At 41.5% G+C, this 22134-nt stretch overlaps 1 protein-coding gene and 1 pseudogene across 3 annotated transcripts in view; both read left to right on the top strand.

The window, feature by feature from the left end:
* Positions 1-346: 346 nt before the first annotated feature.
* Positions 347-748, top strand: LOC129519881 (40S ribosomal protein S17-like; annotated as a pseudogene).
* Positions 749-9024: 8276 nt separating this feature from the next.
* Positions 9025-22134, top strand: part of BAIAP2L1 (BAR/IMD domain containing adaptor protein 2 like 1) — an 87487-nt gene continuing 74377 nt past the window's right edge. For 2 of the 3 annotated variants that reach the window (XM_055339646.1, XM_055339647.1), the window contains exon 1: positions 9027-9332. In XM_055339646.1, coding sequence (XP_055195621.1) covers positions 9282-9332 — 51 coding nt within the window. In that variant the 5' untranslated portion in view covers positions 9027-9281. Of the gene's footprint in view, positions 9333-22134 lie in introns of all 3 variants that reach the window. The other variant, XM_055339645.1, reaches the window with a different exon arrangement.

Here is a 22134-nt window from a genome sequence, read left to right as displayed (position 1 = left end):
GAAATTAGCCCACCAAGCCTATGTGACATGCTTGGCAGGTGCAGAGCCTGAATTTTATATGTTCCCTTAGTAATTTTTTTTTTTTTTTGAAGTGGGCTCCACACTAGGCATGGAACCTGGACTCAGAGCCCTGAGATCAAGGCCTGAGCTGAGATCAAGAGTCAGATGCTTTAACCAACTGAGCCACCCAGGTGCCCCACCTTGGTAATCATCTTGGAGTGCCTGGAAGGAACAAATGCAAAGCTTTTCTGGAGGAACACTTTATAACCCAGTCCACATGAGATTTTTATACACAAAGTAGATCCCCACTAAAGATGATCTCATAATAATTACCAGACCCACTAAAATGAGCTACATTCACACCAAAACCATGAAGAAGTCAGCCCAGGTCATCATTGGAAGTACTACACGTGCCTGACAGTAACTCCCACACCAACAAGCATGTGTGCGAGGAGATTGCTGTTATCCCCAGCAAGAAGCTCCACAGCAATATAGCAAGCTATGTCACACATCTGATGCAGCGGATTGAGAGAGGCCTGAATGTATCCCCATCAATGTGCAGTAGGAGAAGAGAGAAAGGAGAGAGAACTATGTTGCTGAGGTTTCTGTCCTGGATCAAGAAATCATTGAAGTCAATCCTGACACTAAAGAAATGTTGAAATTCTTGGACTTTGGGAGTTTGTCTAACGTGCAGGTCACTCAGCCTGTAGTTGGGATGAATTCCAAAACACTGCATGGAGCCACTTGAATCTTTCTGCTATGCTATCTTTAATAAACTTTGGATGACAACAACAACAAATTCCCAAGACAGATAACAAAATGTTGTGATTTGCCATGACAGAGAATCAGCTAACACAACCATGGCTAAATGAAAGGATAAGTAGCCAAACCAGACAAAATAAAACCAAACAAACTACAGAACGATCTGGGAGAGACTATAAAATAATATTGTAAATGATTACAGTGGTTACATAATAGAAACCATAAGGAAATAACATCCAAAAGAGAAACTTAAAGATCCTATAAAAAGAGATTAGATTAGCAATTTTAAAACTTCCCACAAAACAAAGTTCAGACCTAGTTGGCCTCTCAGGCAAATGCTACTAAACATTCAAAGAAAAATAAATACCAATTCTTCATAAACTCTTCCAAAAAAAAAAAAAAAAGAAGAAGAAGATGAAGGAACACTTCCCAATTCCTTCTATAGACTCAGTTATTACCCAATTATCAAAACCATTCAAAGACATCACAAGAAAACAACATAGCAATGTTCCTTATGATATAGATGTGAGAGCCATCAACAAGACACTAGGAAACTGAATCCACCAATAATAAAAAGGGTTATAGACCATGACTAAGTGGAATTTATCCCAGGAATGCAAGGCTAATTCAAAACACAAAAGTTCAATCATTATAATATGCCAAATCAACAGAACAAAGGACAAAAATATCCATGAACATCTCAATAGACATAGAAAAAGCATTGACAAAATCTGACATTTTCATGATAACGACACTTGACAAACTAGGAATAGAAGGGAATTTCCTCAATCTGATAACAAGGTTTGAGATAAATATACAAAAATCAATTATATTTCTGCACACTCTCAATGAACAATTGGAAAATGAAAATAAGAACACAGTTTAATTTACAATAGCGTTAAAAAAAACTTAGGAATAAATTTAACAAAAGAAGTGTAGTGGTGCCTGGGTGGCTCAGTTGGTTAAGATCTGACTCTTGATTTTTGGCTCAGGTCATAATTTAGGGTCATGAGTTGGAGCCCTGAGTTGGGCTCTGTGCTCACTGTGGAGTCTGCTTGAGAGTCTCTCCCTTGGCCCTCCCCCTACTTGCTTTCTCTCTCTCTCTCTCTCTCTCTCTCTCTCTCTCTCATAAATAAATAAAAAAATAAACAAATATTTTTTTAAAGGAAGTGTAAAACTTATACTGTGAAAACTACAAAACATTGTTTAAAAAAATGAAAGACCTAGATAAGTGGGAGGACATTCCACGTTCATGGATTAGAAGATTTAACATTGTTAAGATAGTAATACTTCCCAAATTGATCTACAGATTCCATAAAACCCTTACCAAAATACCAGATGCTTTTCCTGCATAAGCTAACAAGCAAATCCTAAAATTGGTATGGAAATACAAGGCACCCAGAATAGCCAAAAACAATCTTGAAAAAGTCAAAAGACTTATACTTTCAAATTTCAAAACTTACTACAAAACTACAGAAATCAAGGCAGTAAGCAATTCGGTGGTAGGACAGACATACAGATCAATTGAATAGAATTAAAAGTCCAGAGATAAACCCTGACATTTATGGTTAATTGATTTTTGACGAGGGCACCAAGACAATTCAAATGAGGGAAAGAATAATTTTTTCAGCAAATGGCGCTGGGGCAACTGGATATCCACAAGCTGAAGGACGAGGCTGGAACCTTTTCTTACACTATACCCCAAAATTAACTCAAAATTAAATGCATATATATATATATATGCTAAAACTATAGAACTCTTAGATGAACACATGGTAAATCTTTATGCTCTTGGGTTAGGAAATGGTTTCTTAGACATGACATCAAAATCACAAGCAACAACAGAAAAAAATAGGTAAATGAGATGTAAAATTAAATTTTTGTGTGTGTTTTAAAGGACAACACACAGAATGGGAGAGAATATTTGTAAATCATATATGTGATAAGAGATTTACACCCAGAATATATGAAAAACACTGACAACTCAATAATCAGAAGATAACATAGCAAAATTTTAAAATGGACCAAGGATCTGAATAGACATTCTCCAGAGATGATATGCAATAAGTGCCTGAAAAGTTGCAGAAGTGGTATTTGGGTGACTCGGTTAAGCATCCAACTCTGGTTTCAGTTCAGATTGGTATCTCATAGGTTGTGGGAATGAGTCCCAAGTTGGACTCTGAGCTTAGCAGGTAGTTTACTTGGGGATTCCCTCCCTCTGCCCCTCCCTCCGCTCACATGCACTTTGTATCTTTCTCTCTCTCTGATAGATAAATCTTTAAAAAAAAATACAAAAAGAAAAGATGCTCAACATGATTAGCCATTAGAGAATGCAAATTAAACTGCAAGCTACCAATTCATACCCAGTATGATGGCTATAATAATTTTAAAAAACCAGACAAAACAAATGTTGCCAAACATGTGGGAAAATTTGAACCCTCATACATTGCTGATAGAAATGTAAAATGATGCAGCCACTTTGAAAAAAAGCACTTGGCAGTTCTCAAAAAATGTTCAGCATAGAATGACCCAGCAAATCTACTCTTAGATATGTACCTAAGAAGCACCAAAACTTATAAATGTTCATAGCTGTATTATTCACAAAAGCCAAAAAGTAGAAACAATCCAAATGTCCATCAGTAGCTGAATGGATAAACAAAAGTGGTATACAATGGAATATTATTCAGCAATTAAAATGAATTAAGGACTGATACATACTACAACATGGATGAACCTTGAAAACACTATCTAGATGGAAGAAACTAATCACAAAAGACTACATATTATATGATTGCATTTGTGTGACATGTCAGAGTAGGCAAATCTGCAGAGACCAGAAAGTAGATTTAGTGGTTGCATATCACTAGGAGAGAGGGTTGAAGGAAAATAGGGAGTAACTGCTAATGGGGACAGGATTTCTGTTTGGGATGATGAAAATGTTCTAAAATTGATTGTACAACTTTATGAATGACATAAGAACCATTAAATTGTACACTTTAAGTAGAAACATTGTATGGAATGTGAATTGTATCTCAATAAATTTTTTTAAACAGTGATAGTTAAAAGAGAACTAAATTATAAAAATAAAAAAATTTAAATTTAAAACTCAGTGAACAAATTACATAGGAATTTGACACAGCCAAGGAAATAATGAATAATTCGGAGGATAATTCTGAAGAAATTATCCAGAACACAGCAAAGAAACATAAAGATGTGAAAAACATAAAACATATGATTTCTATACCCAGATAAACTAGAAGTCAGTAGTGAGAACCCTTTCAAATCTCCAGCTCTGATTTCATTACAAGTTTAAGTGTTCTTTGACAGGAGAGACAACAACTATTAAAGTGATGCAGAATAACGTAGAAAATAACAAAATAACATTTCACAGTACATTTCACAGTAACCGAACCACAGAGAAGATAGATGAAGATTTGAGCTTTCTTCAACAAAGTTGAGCAAAGTTGAAAAAAATTGAACAAAGTTGAAAAGCAGAAGTGGCTCAAAATACCACTGAAGTGACAAAATTGATTTTCACGTGTGCCTTCTGGAACCTATTGAATGCTTCATAGTAATAGAGCACTTACAGTATATGAATACATTTTGCATTTAATTCTTATTCACAGGACTCTTACTAGACATTAATATGCCAGTATACAGGCATCATTTGGTGTTTTTATCAATAGATGAGTATTTACCCTTTTTTAAGAAAAATATTCTATTTATGTATTCATGAGAGACACAGAGAGAGAGGCAGAGAGATAGAGGGAGAAACAGGCTCTTGTGAGGAGCCCAGTGTGAGACTAGATCCCAGGACCTGGGATCACAATCCCAGCCAAAGGCAGATGCTCAACAATTGAGCCACCCAGGTGGCCCAGTATTTACCCTTTTTTGAGTGCTAACATTCTCAGGGTATTCATACAGCAGTGACAGGGAGTCTACTCTGCAATGCTCTGTACATTGTAGAAAGTTCAGGACTTTTTCCTCAAAATCCATTTATGCCGATGCTTTGCTACCCTTTGATATTTGTTGAATTGATTGTAACATTTGTATATTCTTGTCAAGGACTTCAGAGCCCCCACCCTGTTCTGCAGTCTAGTTTACTGTTCTTTGAAAGCTGGAAAAGCAAACCCCTGATGTAGTTGCTTTTTGTGAAGTGAAGAGCATCTTGGCTGCCTCATAAATGTATCTCCTTAACAGTTCTTGAGCACCTACTACATGCCAGGCACTGAATCAGCTGCAGTGCCCCAGACAGGAGTCACACCTGTCCTGGTGACATTTGCATTCTCATGGGAGAAAGGAGTGGAAAGAGTCTACAGATGGAGAAATGAACAAGGGAAAGATTACCTAGTCTATTCATTTCCCCTTGCTACAGAAACAAAATCCTATGCATTTAGTGGCTTAAGACAACATGTATTTCTTCTTTTACAGTTCTGGGGCAGAAGTCTGAAATGCGTCTTACGGGGCTAAAATCAAAGTGCCCTCAGGTGCAGTTCTTTCTGGAGGCTCTGAGGCGAGGATCTGTGTACTTGCCTTTCCAGCTCCTGGTGGTTTCTTGTATTCCTCGGCTTGTAGCCTCTTCCTCCATTTTCAAAATACATCACTACAGGCTCTGTGTCTGTCATCACACCTTCTCTGACTTCTCCTATGTCCCTTTCATATGCACCTTTGTGATTACATCCAGTCAATCCAAATAATCCAAGGTCATCCCCTCCTCCCAAAACCTTTGATCACATTTGCAGAGTCTCTGTGCCATAAGTTAACACTCATAGTTCCAAGGCTTGGACGTCTTTGGGGAACCGTTTACCAACCTACCATAGCAAGCGATAAGCACTACTAGAATGAAAATAGCATGCATGGCAGAGAGGGCCTAAAATAACACCTTCAGGTTGAGTGATGAAGGAAAGGCCTCTCTGAGGCTGTGTCTAGGCTAAAATCCAAGTCACGGGAAAATGCTGGGGGGCGGGGTGAGCACACTCTAGGCTCAGGGAACAGCCAGAGCACCCGTTAATTCTGAGAGCCCCTCACTGAGCTGTGCAGTTGAGTTCAGAAGGTAAAACCCCAAAACGAAAGTCAATTTGGACTGTGGCTTTGAAAGTCTTACTGAGATTACCATCTGCAATTGCTTCTTACAAGTCTTGTTCTCATAAACAGGATTATTTATTTTTTAAAAGATTTTATTTATTTATTAATGAGAGACACAGAGAGGCAGAGACATAGGCAGAGGGAGAAGCAGGCTCCCTGTGGGGATCCTGACATGGGACTCGATCCCAGGACTCTGGGATCACAACCCGAGCTAAAGGCACTCAACCACTGAGCCACCCAGGTGCCCAGGATTTTTTATTATTTACATTCAAGCAGGAGTTAAAAGTGGAAGCCTTGGGTGCCTGTGCCTGGGTGCAGCACTTTCTTACCTGGGGGAAAAGTGCTGAGCAAAGGGGCCGCTCCTCATCTTCTCCTGCTTCTCACCTCATTCCTTTCATAGATTTCATTTTCCTTGCTCTGAGTCTCATGGAGTCAAGTTTAGTTTCAAGTTTGCATGAAACCAGCAAATGTGCTTGAAGAGCGTAACGCAAATTGCCTCTTGAGAGGTCTCCCACCTTCTTTTTTTTTTTTTTTTAAAGATTTTATTTATTTATTTATGATAGTCATCACAGAGAGAGACAGAGAGGCAGAGACACAGGCAGAGGGAGAAGCAGGCTCCATGCACCGGGAGCCCGACGTGGGATTCGATCCCAGGACTCCAGGATCGCGCCCTGAGACAAAGGCAGGCGCCAAACCGCTGAGCCACCCAGGGATTCCCCAATAAATTTATTTTTTAGAAAAAAGGTGGGAGGGATCCCTGGGTGGCGCAGCGGTTTGGCACCTGCCTTTGGCCCAGGGCGCGATCCTGGAGACCCGGGATCGAGTCCCGCGTCAGGCTCCTGGCATGGAGCCTGCTTCTGCCTCTGCCTGTGTCTCTGCCTCTCTCTCTCTATGTCTATCATGAACAAATAAATAAATAAATCTTTAAAAAAATAAAATAAAAAAATAAATAAATTTATGAAATTTATGTATGTATTTATTTAGAGCATGAGCAGGGGGAGGAGCAGAGGGAGAAAGGGAATCCCAAGCAGACTCTGCACTGAGCACAGAGTCCATCACAGGGCTCAATCCCACAATCCTGAGATCATGACCCAAGCCAAAATCAAGAGTAGGATGTTTAGCTGACTGAGACCCCAGGCGTCCCTCCCACCTTTTTACATCTACAGCAAGTTTGACTGTCTCAACTACAGCTTCCATTGCGGTCCTCCTTAAATTATACTTCTTACACATGTATTAAAGGCTTGGGTCAAGGCCAATTCACTTTGCACTCCTACACTGCCCCCCCCCCCCCCCCGCAGAATGTCTGGCACAGAGCAGATAATCAGTATTCACTTGTTCTTCTGTGCAACAGACACCTACTAGGCATCTATAGGCCAACTCCTGAGCTGGGAGCTGAAGAGCCCTAGTCTTAATATCCATTCCGACTAAGAACTGACCATTCTGAAAGACTTTCTAAAGGACCAGGATGATCCTAACCAGGAAATTATTTCCATAAAGGAAAGTTAAATAAGACTGAGTATCTGTTTGCCAATTTGCATACAGTTATGAACCCGGTCCTTTGATCAAATTTCAACCTTGGCAATCAAATCAAGCCATCTGAAATACTTGCTACTTTTATGATGGCTTGTAAATCTCTCTTTTCTGACTCTGAACTACACCGCTGAGCTGTGGGGTGTTAAAGGTTAAGCCTCTGCTGTCTTTCTAGCTCGTGGGTTGACTGACTTTTGCAGCAGAGAGTGAAATGACCCCATTCATCAGAAGGCACAGAGGTTAGTGTTAAGACAAAAGGTGACTTGCAAAGTTAAGACATGGATTTTCAAGCTTAAATGAAAACCAGCAGACATACTTGGAGAGCCTAATACATATTGGTGGTAATTATAAGGTCATGAGTTCATCTCAATATGGCAAATGAAACCTACCTGGCAAATCTTAGGAGTCAAATGCTAGAAATCTGTTAAGGAAAGAGGCAGCTGCTTCCACTGCCTGCAACCTAGGGCTGATGTGTTGTTTCCCCCAATATCCAAGAATATATCATCTTTTAATTCCCAAGCATGATGTTTTATTAAAACTTGCAAAACCTGATAACATTGTCCCAGAGTCCAAGGGGTTATTTCTAAGTCCAGCTGCATCTCTTTCTCTTAGTTCTCATCCCCACCACACAGTGCCTCCTTTGTGTACATTTCCAATTGCACTTTATCACGAGAGCGGGTTAGAAGCCTCATATCCTGACAGTTCATAAAAGATGCAATTGCACCCAAATGAAAAAATTTAAAAACCAGAAGACCTCCTTGTTGGGGGGATGTCTCAGATATCAAGCCGTGGTTCCTGCTGGGAGAAGCCTGTTCTTCTGGATCCTCGGGGTTTGGGCTGGGGCTGGGGTGCCGACGGACTAGGGAGCCTCAGGACCCACGCACCTGCTCACACTGAGCGCCAAAAGGAAGTTACCTCCACAACAGGCCAGCTCATCATGGTTTCTTAAATCTAGTAAGGATCTCGTGAAGAGCACAGCTATACTGCATTGAGTCAAAGATCATTCTTAATGCAAAGTTTAAAAACGTCCTGCAGTTTCTGCAACCAGATCTCGGCATTTATTAAGTTTCTAATACATCGGGAGCCTCCAAAACTACAGGTGGCAGCCCTTTCCTCCGTCTCTGAGAGCCCATGCCCTGGTATCTCTCAGATCTTTGGGGTCAGCGAGTGAGGTGCTCAGGACGAGCGTCAAGCAGGGAAATTGACACAACTGGGAGAAGTGGCTCCCTCTTCTCGCAGTCCCCAAAAGACAGCACCGAGGGGCACCCGGGGAAAACATGGGTCTCGGGGCCTCACCGCTCCGCGTGCGGGCTCTGTCCAAGAAGAACAGCATCGCGAGGTACCGACGCCTCGCGGGACCCGAGGCGCAGCGTCCCCAGGAGCTCTCTGACCGCAGCAAAAGGGCGAGGGGTGTCCGCCCCGCTTCGGGCGCCTCAGGTGGGGGCGCCCCGCCCTTCGGCCCCGCTCGCCTCCGCCCCGCCCACCCCGGCACGCTGCCCCGCCCGCCCCGGCTTGTCGGCCGCGCCCACCCCGCGCTCCTCAGGTGGGGCCGCCCCGCCCACGTCGGCCCCGCCCGCCCCGGCCCCGCCCGCCTCGGCCCCGCCCGCCCCGCGCGCCTCAGGTGGGGCCGCTCCGCCCGCCCCGCTCGCCCAGCCGCGTCAGGCCGCTTCTCCTCAGTTCCTCGCGGGCGGCGGCGGCGGCGGCGGCGGCGGCGGCGGCTGCGCTACAAGTTTTGACATTTTGGCGGCGGAGGAGCGCGGCGGCGCTTCGGCGCCGACGGCCGTGGCAGTAGCCGACCCTCGAGGGCCCTTCAGCCGCGCCCCGGCGCTCCCGCCTCCCAGGCTTCGGGCGGCCACGAGGCCCGGCCGCGTCCTCCCGCCTTGGCTCGCCGGGCGGCTGCAGCCATGTCGCGGGGGCCGGAGGAGGTGAACCGGCTCACGGAGAGCACCTACCGGGTAAGCGAGCTCAGCACGGCCGGGGGTGCGGGGAGGCCCGGGGCCCATGGGAGACGGGGGGCTCGGGGAGGCCCGGGGCGGCCCGGGGCGGCTCGCGGTGGCTCGCGGTGGCTCGCGGCCGTCGCCGGGAGGGAGGCAGGGACGAGGGGGGACGTCCCGCGGGAACACCCTCCCCGCCCCCTTCCCGGCGCTGGAGACGCCCGCCCGCACTCACCGCGCCGCGGGACGGGTAGAGGGGCGGGGGACGGCGGAGGCGGGAGGGGTCTGCCCGGTCCCGGGGGGCCGCGTCCTGCTGCCCCGCTTCCCCTCCGGGTGCGAGTCGCGCCGGCGCGGCCGCCGCGCCCGCCGCGCCCGAGCTGCCCGGGACGCGAGAGAAGCGTCGGGGTCCGGCGGCCCGGGTTCTGGCCGCGCCGGGCGCGCCTCTGGGGGGCGCCGCGGGCTCCCGGCGTCCGCTCCCGCCGCGACCTGACAAGATGGACCTAACAACCTTCAGGAACGCCTTGACGGTCACTCTTCTGAACTTGCGTTTCTCGCGGAAGAGCGTTTTTTCCCCAGAAACAGACAGATTTGGGATTAGTGGGCAGCGAAGTACTTGTAAATGAATTCCAGTTGAAACAAGCTACGTGTTTAATCATCTGCAAAACGACTTTGGTTTTAATTCGGCGTCGGCTCGTCGAACACAACTTCTCCAAATTGCAGCCATTTTTTAATGCCCGCAGTGTGGTCCCTTTTATAGATTTTATTTTCAAACCCTCGTGCAAGGTCTGCGTGAATTCCTGAAATCAGAGGGGTTTATTGCCTGTTGTAGGATAAGAATGAGGAAAAGCGTGAAAGTACACTCATAATCTATCCTTTGAGTTCAAAATATTGATTCCCTTCATCGGAAATCAGGCACAAATAGGCAACGTGAATTATACTTCTTGGATAGATATGGTATCCATAGTTGACACAGCTTTTTTGGTCTCTAAGTGACTGTATTGTCTTAAGAGAGGGCAATTTTTAGAATTCCCAGAAATTGGAATGTTAGGATTTTACATTTGTATTGAGTTTGTTAATATTTTAAGTGATTTCTGAAGATGGTTGGGGTTGACAGTGTGTAAATAAAACATTTTAGACTTGGGGGAATTGGAGCTACTCTGATAACTGTCAGTTAAGGAAAGTATGCAGTGGAGGAATGCAGATCATTGCAGATTTCAGCAGTCTAAATATCCAGTGGGGCACAAAACCACGTGAACACCAAAGCTGCCTCCAAGAAGACAGGCACATCTATCTTTGAATCTAGGGTGATCAATTTGAGACAAGCAATCAGATGCTCTGAAGTAACTTTTGCTCTCTCCCCCCCCACACACTTCTTCCTTTCACTTTTAACAACGACTCAGTGGAGGGGCTGTACCCAAGTGATTTGTAGTGCCACAAGTGCCAACCCCAAGGAAATGGGGCAGGATGCAAAACGTATGGATTTCACAGTTTGAGTTATACATATTTATAGACATCAGGCAGTGTAAGTCATTTTTATGATTTGAGAAGTTATACACTGAACATTAGAGACCAGGTACCGACTGCTCTCCATTACCAGGTGTCTTAAAACATATTAAAAGCTCACAAATGTGGGACACCTGGGTGGCTCAGTGGTTGAGCATCTGCCTTTGGCTCAGGGCGTGATCTCGGAGCCGGGATGGAGTCCCACATTGGGCTCCCTGTGGGGAGCCTGCTTCTCCCTCTGCCTACCTCTCTTCCTCCCTCTCTGTGTCTCTCATGAATCAAATTTTTTTAAAAAAATCTTTAAAAGCTCACAAATGTTTATTGATAGTTTAATCACCATTTTTTCATTCATGTTTTGGGAACATGTTTTTTATGTTGAGTGACGATAAAAGAATTTACAGCTCCAGACAGCAAGTACAAATATAATCTCGAAGTGAATACTGCTGGCTCATGTTTTGGCTATGATGGAAATGCATAGTGAAATTTTACATTTGCAGATCTGATTGAAATCCTAAAATCCTTCACCACCTCATTGAGTTCTTCCCCACCCCACCCCCCTGACAAAGCTAAAAACAATTTAAGCTTAATGTTGTAAACTCAGTGTGATGAGTCTAGTTATTTAATTAAATTCATTTTATTTTTAGAGGAGGAGGAGGATGGAGGGGAAAAGGGAAAGAGAATCTTAAGCAGCTTCCATGTCTAGCACGCAGCCTGGATGCCAGGGCTCAATCTCAGGACCCTGAGATCATGACCTGAGCAGAAATCAAGAGTTGGATGCTTAACTGACTGAATCTAGTTTTTTTTTTTTTTTTTAAGAGATTTCCTATGTTACCTAACAGTCTACAGTGTTTTGCTAATAGAAACATAACCAGTTGCGTTGACAAAAGCACCTGCAAATGAGATTTAATGACTTGCTAGTATGGATTTTAGATTTTTTTTTTTTAATACTCAAGTTTCTCCAACTTTGAAATAAAGGAATAAATTCTTTGGGGAAAGGTAGGGGATTATAAAGTGTAATTCTCTGTATGCAGTATCAAATATCTTTCGGTATTTATTTACACATTTGCTGAGTTTTCTAAAATGTGTACTTAGACAAATGATTACTAGGGACCCATACTGAATCCCAGGAGGATGTGTGTTTTATGGCTTCACAAACAAATGGTATGATAATAAGCCCCAAAATGTCAAGTAACGTTACTGTTGCTAATTAGAGTTCAGCCAAAGATTCCTCCCCATATCCACATAGTATGCCCATAATTTGCCCTCAGTGCTTACTTGTGATTTTGCATGGTTTTCTGATGAGTACATGCTGTAGTGGTATGAGGAAGAAGTAAAGTTCAAAAAAACCTTTAATTAAGAGTAACCACAACCTTCCTAGAACTTACAACTGCTAAAGTCTTAGGAAGTTGAGGACAGATGAGTATGAGGTCATCTATACCTATTTTACTTTTGCTAAGCAGCTGCGAAGAGGAAAAATGTCACTTAAAAAGGAGGGAGAAAAGGGCTCATAAGTCTTTGTTTAAATGTCATCTTCTCAGAGAGGTCTGCTCAAACAACTCTTCAAAATTGTAGACAACACCATCCATCTCCCAATCCCACCCAACTTTACCTTTCCTGCGTAGTGCTTAGGACATTTTACATGAACATTCATTTATCTCTCATCCCTCTCCAACTAGAATATTAGCTCCCAACGGAAAAGAGCTTGGCTTTGTTATATTCTGAACAGTTACTGGGCATGTAGTAGGTGTGTGGGTTTGTTGATTATGTGAACATTTATTTGATTTATTTAGTAAATACCTAGGCTATTACTTGATACTTTACATAGAGCATTTGTTTCATTCTAGTTATACATCAACCCTGGAGGTGGATGTGGATTTTGTTACTTTTGAGAAACTGAGGCCCAAAAGTCTAGGAGGGACCAGTATCCACATGCCTTTTACCCTGCCAGCTTCCATTCCTCTCCTTTTTGAAAAGTAGTTTAGTCTCTAGTGAGCAATAAATGCACAAATCAACTGCCTTTTCATAATTTGGTGATCTAAGATGTCAGGATTTTCTGCCATTTTGTTCACCATCTTTGTTTTGAACAAAAATTTAATAAAAAAATGAGGTGCTTTTGTTCTTTAATCAGGTCAAGCATCTCAGCATGTGTACTGGGTTTTGTTTGTTTAATGGTTCTTTGTTTTCTGGACTTGGATTTAATTGGGGATGTGGAAGTGAAAGTCCCTACCTAGTTGGCTTCCAGTGTGGACTGTGGTATATAGGTCCAGCTTGTGAAGGTTTCAGTTGTCTTGTGTGTTTATTGCAATAGCTGTATACACTATTTGATCGCTTCATCTGTTCCCAGAACACTACTTTCTTCAGGTATGCTGAAGATAAAATGGGATTTGCAAAGGCCCAGACATTGCTCTTGGCTCCATGATGACCATAAAAGGGGACAGTAAGAATCAGGTGCCAGTAGCAGCAGCAGAAAGAGTTGCCAGGTATCAAATATTAAACTAAACAGCCCCGTATTGTAGCTTTTTGTCTGGTAAAATGAAAATACAAAGACAAACAATGGTTGTCTTTTTCTGTCATACATTTTTTCCTGATTGGAAAGAGGTTTTAGAACTATGATAACATTATTACTATGTAGACAGAGCAATGTCCTTTATTATGAAGCTTGGGAGGCTGGGAACACTTGGCCAGGTGATACCATTTATAAGTTTCAGGTTGCTTTTGAGTTTACATTTGTTACATTATTCCAGTAATGGGCATTAATTCTTGCCTGGCACTTCCGTTATAATGGGCCACAGGCAGACCTGCAGGGGAAACCTAATGTGCATGGAATTTCAACAAATTGGATTTTTGTTTTTCATCAGCATTCCACACAGCTATTTATTCTGTAGTTCAAAAGTAAAAATTATTATAAAAGCTACAGAAACATTAACTTATCTGTTGACATTTGCAAGTATATTTTTTATTTCTTAAAAATTTTATTGAATTATACATTTTGAAAGGTGTGCTTTTGGTGTATATAGCTCACAAAATCCTCTCTAAAAAAAAAAACCAAACAAACCAAAAACCCAAAATCATCTCTAACTGAACACATGTGTATAACCAACACCCGGATCAAGATACAAACCATGACCAAGCCCTCCTGAAGTCCCTTTTGTGCCCCCTTCCAGTCACTGTGCTTCCTCCAGGATAACTATTCTCCTTAACGTCCAACAGCACTGATTAGTTTGGCCCATTTCATCTGACGTCTTTCACCCAATGTGTTTGTAAGATATACCCCTGTTGGAGTAATTGTAGTTCATTCTTATTACTGTGTAGTGTTGTACTAGGCAAATATATCACCATTTATCTATTCTCGTGAGGGGCTTTCAGATTGTTTTCAGACTACTCCAGGATATTGTGAATAGTGCTGCTATGAACGTTCTAGTACATGTCTGATGGGCATAGGCCCTCATTTTTCATGGGTATATGTATACATGGGAGTGGAATTGTTGGGTTATAAAGTATTTGAGTATTTAGCAGTTTTCCAAAATAGTTGTACCAGAGTTCCAATAGCTCATTCTTGGCAACAGTTGATAATTTCTTTCCTTTTACTTTCAGTGTGAATATTCACAAAAATTTTGGAAATTTTCTAGTATCAGAAAAATACAGCTTGAGTGTATGCAAATAAGATTTTAAAATTCAAAACAAAACTGCCCCAGGTTTGCTGGTTGGATGCCTGCAGTGCAATCTGCTGAAGGCTGACTCCCTAAGGGGTACTTCCGGTCAGAAAGTAGAACCTAGAACCTAGGGAATGTGGGTCTGAGAGAGGCCATTCAGCTGTGGTATTCAGTAAAGTAAAACAAATTTAAGTTTAGTAGGCTCTAAAACTATTGTAGTTGAACACATCAAAAGGTTTTATTGCATAAGGGGTTTTCAAGCCATGTTTTAACAAATGAATGCTGGGGCAGGGGTGCAGAATTACAGTTAATTGAATTTTCTTGTTCATTTGAGTATTAAAGTACCTTTCCCTTTTTGCTTGACTTTTCTTGAAAATGTACCTACTTTACTATTATGGGCTTAATAGACTAGTTTTTTAAAAAGAATTTCAGTGAGTTACAGTTAAGAGGCTTTAAGACTAGTAGTATTTTCTGAAGGAAATGACAATTTCAATTTGGGTCTTTTCCCCCACTTACATTGTACATGCTGGAGAACAAATCCCCCAAATCCTGCTTCTCAGCATTTCCCACATTCATATTATATGTTTTTTATGTGTGTGTGTTGGTTTTAATCTCGGAGGCTTTTTAAACTGTATTTTTCTGATACTAGAAAATTTCCACAATTTTTGTGAATATTCACACTGAAAGTAAGTCATCTGGATCTCACAACCCAGAGAGAACAATATTAACTCTTATTGTCACACTTTGTGATAGTTTTTAGTCCATCTGTCTGTGTCAGTCAGTAATCTGTGCCTCATCAGCTTGCTGACTCCACAGTATTCCGTTCTTCATCAACAATTTATTGATCCAGCCCCCTTTTACCGGACATAAGATCACTGCCAGCACTTTGCTATTAAAGCACTGTACCAAACATCATTGTAAGTAAAGGTTTGCATAAATCCGGGATGTTTTCTTTAAGCTCAATGCCCAGAAGGGAGTTGTGGGTCAAAGGGTAGGTGCAATTTAAAGCATATTTGCTACACGTTGCAAAATGCCCTCTGGAAAACATGCCCCAAATTATGCTTAATCTGATTCTGTGAGAATGCACCTTTCTTGAACCCCAACCAATTAAGTAGGTCTTTCAAAGCCACTTCCTTTTTTTATAACCTATACAGGGTTTTTTGTTCTTGGTTTTTTGTTTTTTTTTTAGTAAAACATGTATAGCTATAGTGTATAATAGCTTGTGAACATTGACCAGGATGATACCTGAGATTCCACATCTTCTGCTATTGAGTATAACTTCCCCCATAAACTTTGTACTTAGAGATGTGTACAGAATAATTATAGCTCTGTGGTTCTTGAGGCCTGTGTATTTTTGTTCTTATTTTCCTCAGCCTTGATTTTATACTTCAGACCTTGAGTCTGTCTTTCTGGTTTATTATTATTTTAGAGACTGTGTTCTGGTTTTAATAGCTGCCTCACATCCTTATAGATACAGGTGAGATTTATGTAAATGAGCTAAAAAGTTGCTGGTTCCTCTCTCATTCAAAAATAAATGAAAAATATTACCAGGAGGTGTTCCCAATCCAAGGAACAAAACAAATGAGCACCCCTCAAAGATCTGATTGCTCCCAGCCTTTTAGAGCTACCTGTGCTTTAAGGAGAGCAGCCTAGGGGTAAAGATGCCCTCAGGTTTATTGCTTAAACTATTTATATGGTGCTTTGGAGGTTTAAAAGTCCCTAAACAAGAGCAATTTCTTCACTAAAAATACCCAAGTATAGCAGAGGTTAAACTATAGGGCAGGGGGAAGGAGACTTACTTGTTGTCACTTTTATTCTGCCTTCTAGAGTGTTTACATTTTCTTTTGTAAGTGGATTACTTTTATAATTTTAAGCTTTTAAAAAAGAAGAAATTGATGTAACATTTTAATGGGTAAGAAGCTTTGAAAACTAAGCTAAAATGTGCCATTTTCTGACCTTTCAAAGATAAACCTAAAGTCTCACTGTTTTTCTCTTAATTACTGCTTATGGGAGTACATCTTTAACATTTACTAACCTGAGACTGAATGCAGCAGAAGAGAATGCAACAAAACTGAGAACCCTGAAATTCCAGTTCTTATAGCTATCTTTTAAGAGTCTTGTTCTGATGTTATAAGCAGCTGATCCTTTTAGATGCAACCGTATACTTGAAAGGTATAAAAGCAGTAATAACAAGGACAAGAAAAGGTACAAAAGTAGTAATAACTTGTCAGAGGTAAGTAAGGATAAAAGTTCAGATGATTAGAACACATAAACATGTCTAGAATAATAAACATGGAAAAGGTTGGAGTTGGGGGTCAGAACAGATCTCAGATGATGTATCTGGCTGACTACCAGCCACTCTAAGTGCTTCTCTTTGGCCTTGAGGCTGGAGCAGCCCCATCCTGAGTTAGAAGAAGGGAAGCCTCTGCCTGTGTGGAGGGAGACTGTGCAGGAGACAACCCTGGTCATCTTCATATTCTTATCAGGTACAGATGCCTGAGACCTAAGCTCACTGACCAATCTGTTACTGGGCACAGAAACTCAAATGGTAAAGGAAAACCGGGAAAATCACAATGATAATTCCTTTTACTTAAGTGCTTTTATATGTATATATGTCATTTATATATATATATATATATAAATATATATAAAAAGATAAATATATATATATATTAAAATTAAGCTCTATGCCCACATGGGGCCTGAACTCACAACTCTGAAATCAAGAGTCACACACTACCAACTGAGAGTCAGCTAGTGCCCCTATCTGTGTGTGTGGGTTTGTTTGTTTTAATAAAACTTGAATGGTTTTAATTGATCAAATGCTATATTTTGTCATGGGCTTCATCTTAACGCTCAGAGCAGCTTGGTGCAGGACATCAACATTTCTAAATGTATAAACATGTAAACACATTTAAAATATGCAAAACGTTCTTACAGGACCCTCAGTCCAATTGTTAAACTCTTTGAGAAGACTGCTTATGCAGCTAACCAGTCCATTCTTCTGTCTTATCCCAGATTTTTGTATGTACATAAAGTCCTATTCCTCCATTTGACCTTGTGCTTCAATTTTCTCATCTGTACTAAAGGATAATAGTATCTACCTCTGGTTATTGTGAAGATTGAACATTATAATACATGAAAGCTCTTAGTGTGTTAATTGTTAGCAGTAGAAGCATGTGTTTACTGGAGTGTAGCCACCATAAGAGCATTGATTTTCATCTATTTTGCTTACTGCTTATCCCCAGTATCTAGTAGACTGACTGCCATAGAGGCAGCGCTGAGTAAATATTTGATAAAAAAATAGTGTTGATATTATTGGTACACATTTTTCTGTCAATGAGCTATACACTTCTTGAGGTTATTTTTTTTTTAATCCCTCATTTCTGTGCACAGAACTCAGAAAAATTTGTTGAATACGGAAGATCTATGTTTATCACACAGTTGTAGCTAAAATCCTCACCTTGGTGGCCAGGGGGACTGAGTAGTAATAGCTGGTAGTAATAGCTATGATGTTCTGAGCACCTGTTACAGATGTGCCAGTTTTCCTAAGTACCACATTTGTGCCAAGCACTATGATCACCACTAGGAACCACACTGGAGAAAAAAACAGTCTGTGCTTTTCTAGAGTTTATGGCTTATGACAGGACAACAATGCCAAAGTTTTCATCTGTCCAGCATTTCCCTTCCATCTTGGCTTGCCCAATATTGTGTTATGTTTCCTTGTTTCTAACCCACCCTCTCTCCCAGGGATCCTGTCTTTATCAATTTAGTTCTTTGGACTTTATTTTGTTTCAATATTTTATTGGAAGAAAGGGAGAAAATAAATGCATGTGCAGGTTAAGTTCAAGAGGAGTTTTTAAGGCAGGTTGTAAGAAGTCTTTGGAAAGTTGGGTATAAGAGAATTAGATGAAAAACAAAAAAAAAAAGTTTTGATTCCTCTCACTGGTATCTGAGAACTACATGTAATGAACTGGAAGTATTTTTAAATTCTGTTTTTGAACAGTATTTTTCAGATTGCAAGGGCTGCAGGCTTAAGATTTATTTTAGAGAAAGCACCCCGGTGAGTTGGGGAAGGGGCAGAGGGAAGGAATCCCAAGCGGACTCCGCATTGAGCAGCATTGAGCACAGAGCATTGTGCTGGGTTCAATCCCTCAACTCAGACCATGACCTGAGCTGAAATCAAGAGTCAGATTCTGGACACTTCACTGAGCCACACAGGTGTGTCCCAGGGCTGCAATTTTAATGCAGAACAGAATAACCCATCTTACAGGGCCTGGGTGAGGGAAGTTCAACTAGAATTATTTGAGATATGATGTAAGAATAGCATTTGGAACTAAAAAGAGAATGTTACTTGCTGTATGAAATCATCAGTACTTTGATCTAGTAAAGTTCCTGTTGCATACTTAAGGGCTTTCTAAACAAATGCAACTCAGCACTTGAGAATGCTTTCCTGTAAATTCATTGCTTGCTTTTTATTCCATGACACACCTTTTAAAAACAATAAGTAGGCAGGTAAGAATGCTCAACCAAATAGTCTAGTGTGCTCTATAGCCTTCAAAGTATATATCTATTGACAGCTATTTTAAACCCAGTAACTTGGGCAGCCCGGGTGGCTCAGTGGTTTAGCGCTGCCTTCAGCCCAGGGCCTGATCCTGGAGACCTGGGATCAAGTCCCACGTCGGGCTCCCTGCATGGATCCTGCTTCTCCCTCTGCCTGTAACTTGTAGTTACCTAACAAGTAACTTAATCATTGCTGTTTCCTTAATAGATACTACTAATTTGTGATAAAATTATGTATTTCTGATATATAATATTAAAGATATTTGCATTTATTTTTAACATGTCAATCTGAATTGCCTTTTTTTAATACCTGTCTCCCTATTTTTTTTTTTAAGATTTTATTTTTTGACAGAGAGGAAAGCACGTGGGTGTGCACACAAGTAGGGGGAGTGGCAGGCAGAAGAAGAGGGAGAAGCAGACTTTCCATGGAGCAGGGGGCCTGATGCAGGATTCTGTCCCAGGACTCTGAGCTATCTTATACCTGAGCTATAAAGGCAGATGCTTAACCAACCAAGCTACCCAGGTGCCCCCTGTTTCCCTGTTAGACTATGCATTTACAAGACCTAGAATACTTTCCTCATTCATCTTTGTGTTCTGTATGTCCAGCATAGGACAGGGTTCACTTCATTGTAGGTATATAAAAAAGATTGAACACATACATATATAGTAGTTTCAAAGGCCCAAACATGAGAAGACTTTATAGTTAGTGGAATGAAACCTAAATACATGTTATCTTGTATAAACTTGCCACACTACCCTTCTTACTCCCCACCCATAGGAGATTCTAGAAGAGAGGCCCATTTTCAGATTCTGATTGAGAGTTATGTAATTGTCATCTTGGTACTGTAGCTATGGGGGGAATTATGTTTCCATTCTTAAAAATGGGAACCTGCACCTCCGTGAACCAAGCAGAAAAAAGAAAACTGATGTCATCATAATTGGAATTTCAAGAAGTGATTTTTTTCTTTATTCTCCCAGGTATTACTCCCTCTGAAGTGCAAGGTCCAGAAGTTGCTTCAATTCTGGGGCAGGGTCCCCAAATACTTTGTCCCATTAAGGCCAGGGTGGGCCAGACATAGTTATAGTGTATGATAGCTTGCTAATTGCTAAGGTTAGGAACGCCTGTTTTCAGCCCCAAAAGGTAGCTTCGCCCTGCCATGAAAATACATAACTTAGTAGTGTTCTATATAGCACCTGGACATTGGACCCAGTATAAAAGTCTGCATTTAAACTATAAGGGAAAGTGGTTTCAAGTCCAGGATCAAGTCCCACGTCGGGCTCCCTGCATGGAGCCTGCTTCTCTCTCTGCCTGTGTCTCTGCCTCTCTCTTTGTGTCTCTTATGAGTCAATCAATAAAATCTTAAAATCTACAGACAAATGTAAAACTTTTGTCTAGTATTTAAAGTAGAATGATACTTTGTACTATTGAACAGGATTCAGGCCATGACTTTTTCTTCCAGTTACTTTATCAAGGATGGTCATGAACTCAGATTGTGACATGTTTCTCCCTCCCCAATCAAAACAAAACAATTGAGTACCTAGATTCTTATACTAATTTACTGAGTGGGATAGCTCTGGGACTTAATTCTCTTGATTGGTTTGATAATTTCATCCAAAAGGCTTGAAGAGTTATATAAGAACATACTTTTCTCCTGCCAGTATGGGATCTTTTTAAGCATCTTAACTGCTTTTTTTTTTTTAAGATTTTATTTATTTATTCATGAGAATACACAGAGCGCAGAGAGTCAGAGACACAGAAGGAGAAGCAGGCTCCATGCAGGGAACCTGATGTGGGACTCGATCCCAGGTCTCCAGGATCATGCCCTGGGCTGAAGGCGGTGCTAAACCGCTGAGCCACTGGGTCCGCCCTCTTAACTGCTTTTGCGTCAACAATTCTTGCTGCCTAAATGAGGAGAGAATAGAGAAAGTGGAGTTTGTGAAAGAAGTCTTTCTTTGAACAGTAAAATAAAAGGTCATGGAAATGTTATTGCTTCTGGTAATGTATCTTAAGAGGTAGCAATACATAATTTTCTGGATGATTACACTGGGTCTCATCACTCAGTTGGTTCTTAAGGAGCTCATGATCTAATAGGTGCTCTCAGAACATTTGGAGAACATTCTTCCAAGAGAAGCTAAGCCCAAAGAGATGGCCCTGTGCTTTGCTGATCACTGGCCCAGCAGCTTCTCTTGCTCAGGTCATGTTGCAAGGGATGGAGCCATGTAACCCTGAGGGTGTCGTGGCTTCATTTCTGGCATGCCTTTTGCACTCTGAAGAACCACTTTTGCAGAAATAATTACTTATGGAACACCAGAGGGGCTCAGTCAGTTAAGCATCTGCCTTCGGGTCAGGTCATAATCTCATGGTCCTGGGATCCTGGTCAACGGTGAGTCTGCTGTTCCCTCTGTCTACCCCCCCTCCACCCACCCCCCAGCTTGTGTGTGTGTGTGAGTGTGTGCACGCACATACACACTCTCAAATCTAAAAAACAAAACAAAAAAAAAACAACTTATAAACCAAAGCCTGGATGTGAGGGGAAGAGTGGAAAGGAAGAATGTAGGCAAAACAATGTCTAAGTCATAGAAACTTTTATGGAGAATTTTATCTGTGAGCTAAAGATTTCCAATGAAATTACCCTTACTGAAGGACACAGAAAGGACTTTTTTTTTTTTTTTTTTTTTTTGCCTGGAGAGACATTTGCCAAACTCCTTCCCCAATGATAGCTGGAAAGACAGCTGCTAATCCAGCAGGAGATTTGCCTCAAAATAGCTGGATTATCTTTTTCTACTAATGGATCTAATTGATTTTCACTCTAGGAGGAGAAGTTCCTGCTAACATTTATGGGCATAAATGATTGCAGACCAGTAGGACTTTTCTGTATGGTCTTGGACCAGCGTTCACTGGTCCAAAGTACAGTGGATGGCCTGCATCTCTGGCTCTTTGTGAGCAGGCTAGTTAGAACGAACCAAGGAATGAACAAAGACATAGCTTTGTGACATTCCATAGCATTAAGGATTTAAAGCCTGAGCCTTTAGCAGCCTGGAACGTTAAGGAGAGTCAAGGGTTTTTGTTACTGCTATTTTCCTTTAAAAAAAAACAAAAAACA

This window comes from Nyctereutes procyonoides, unplaced genomic scaffold, assembly GCF_905146905.1.
Source record: "Nyctereutes procyonoides isolate TBG_1078 unplaced genomic scaffold, NYPRO_anot_genome, whole genome shotgun sequence".
Lineage (NCBI taxonomy): Eukaryota > Metazoa > Chordata > Mammalia > Carnivora > Canidae > Nyctereutes > Nyctereutes procyonoides.
Note: the sequence above shows the minus strand (reverse complement) of the source record. Positions and strands in the feature narration are given on the sequence as shown.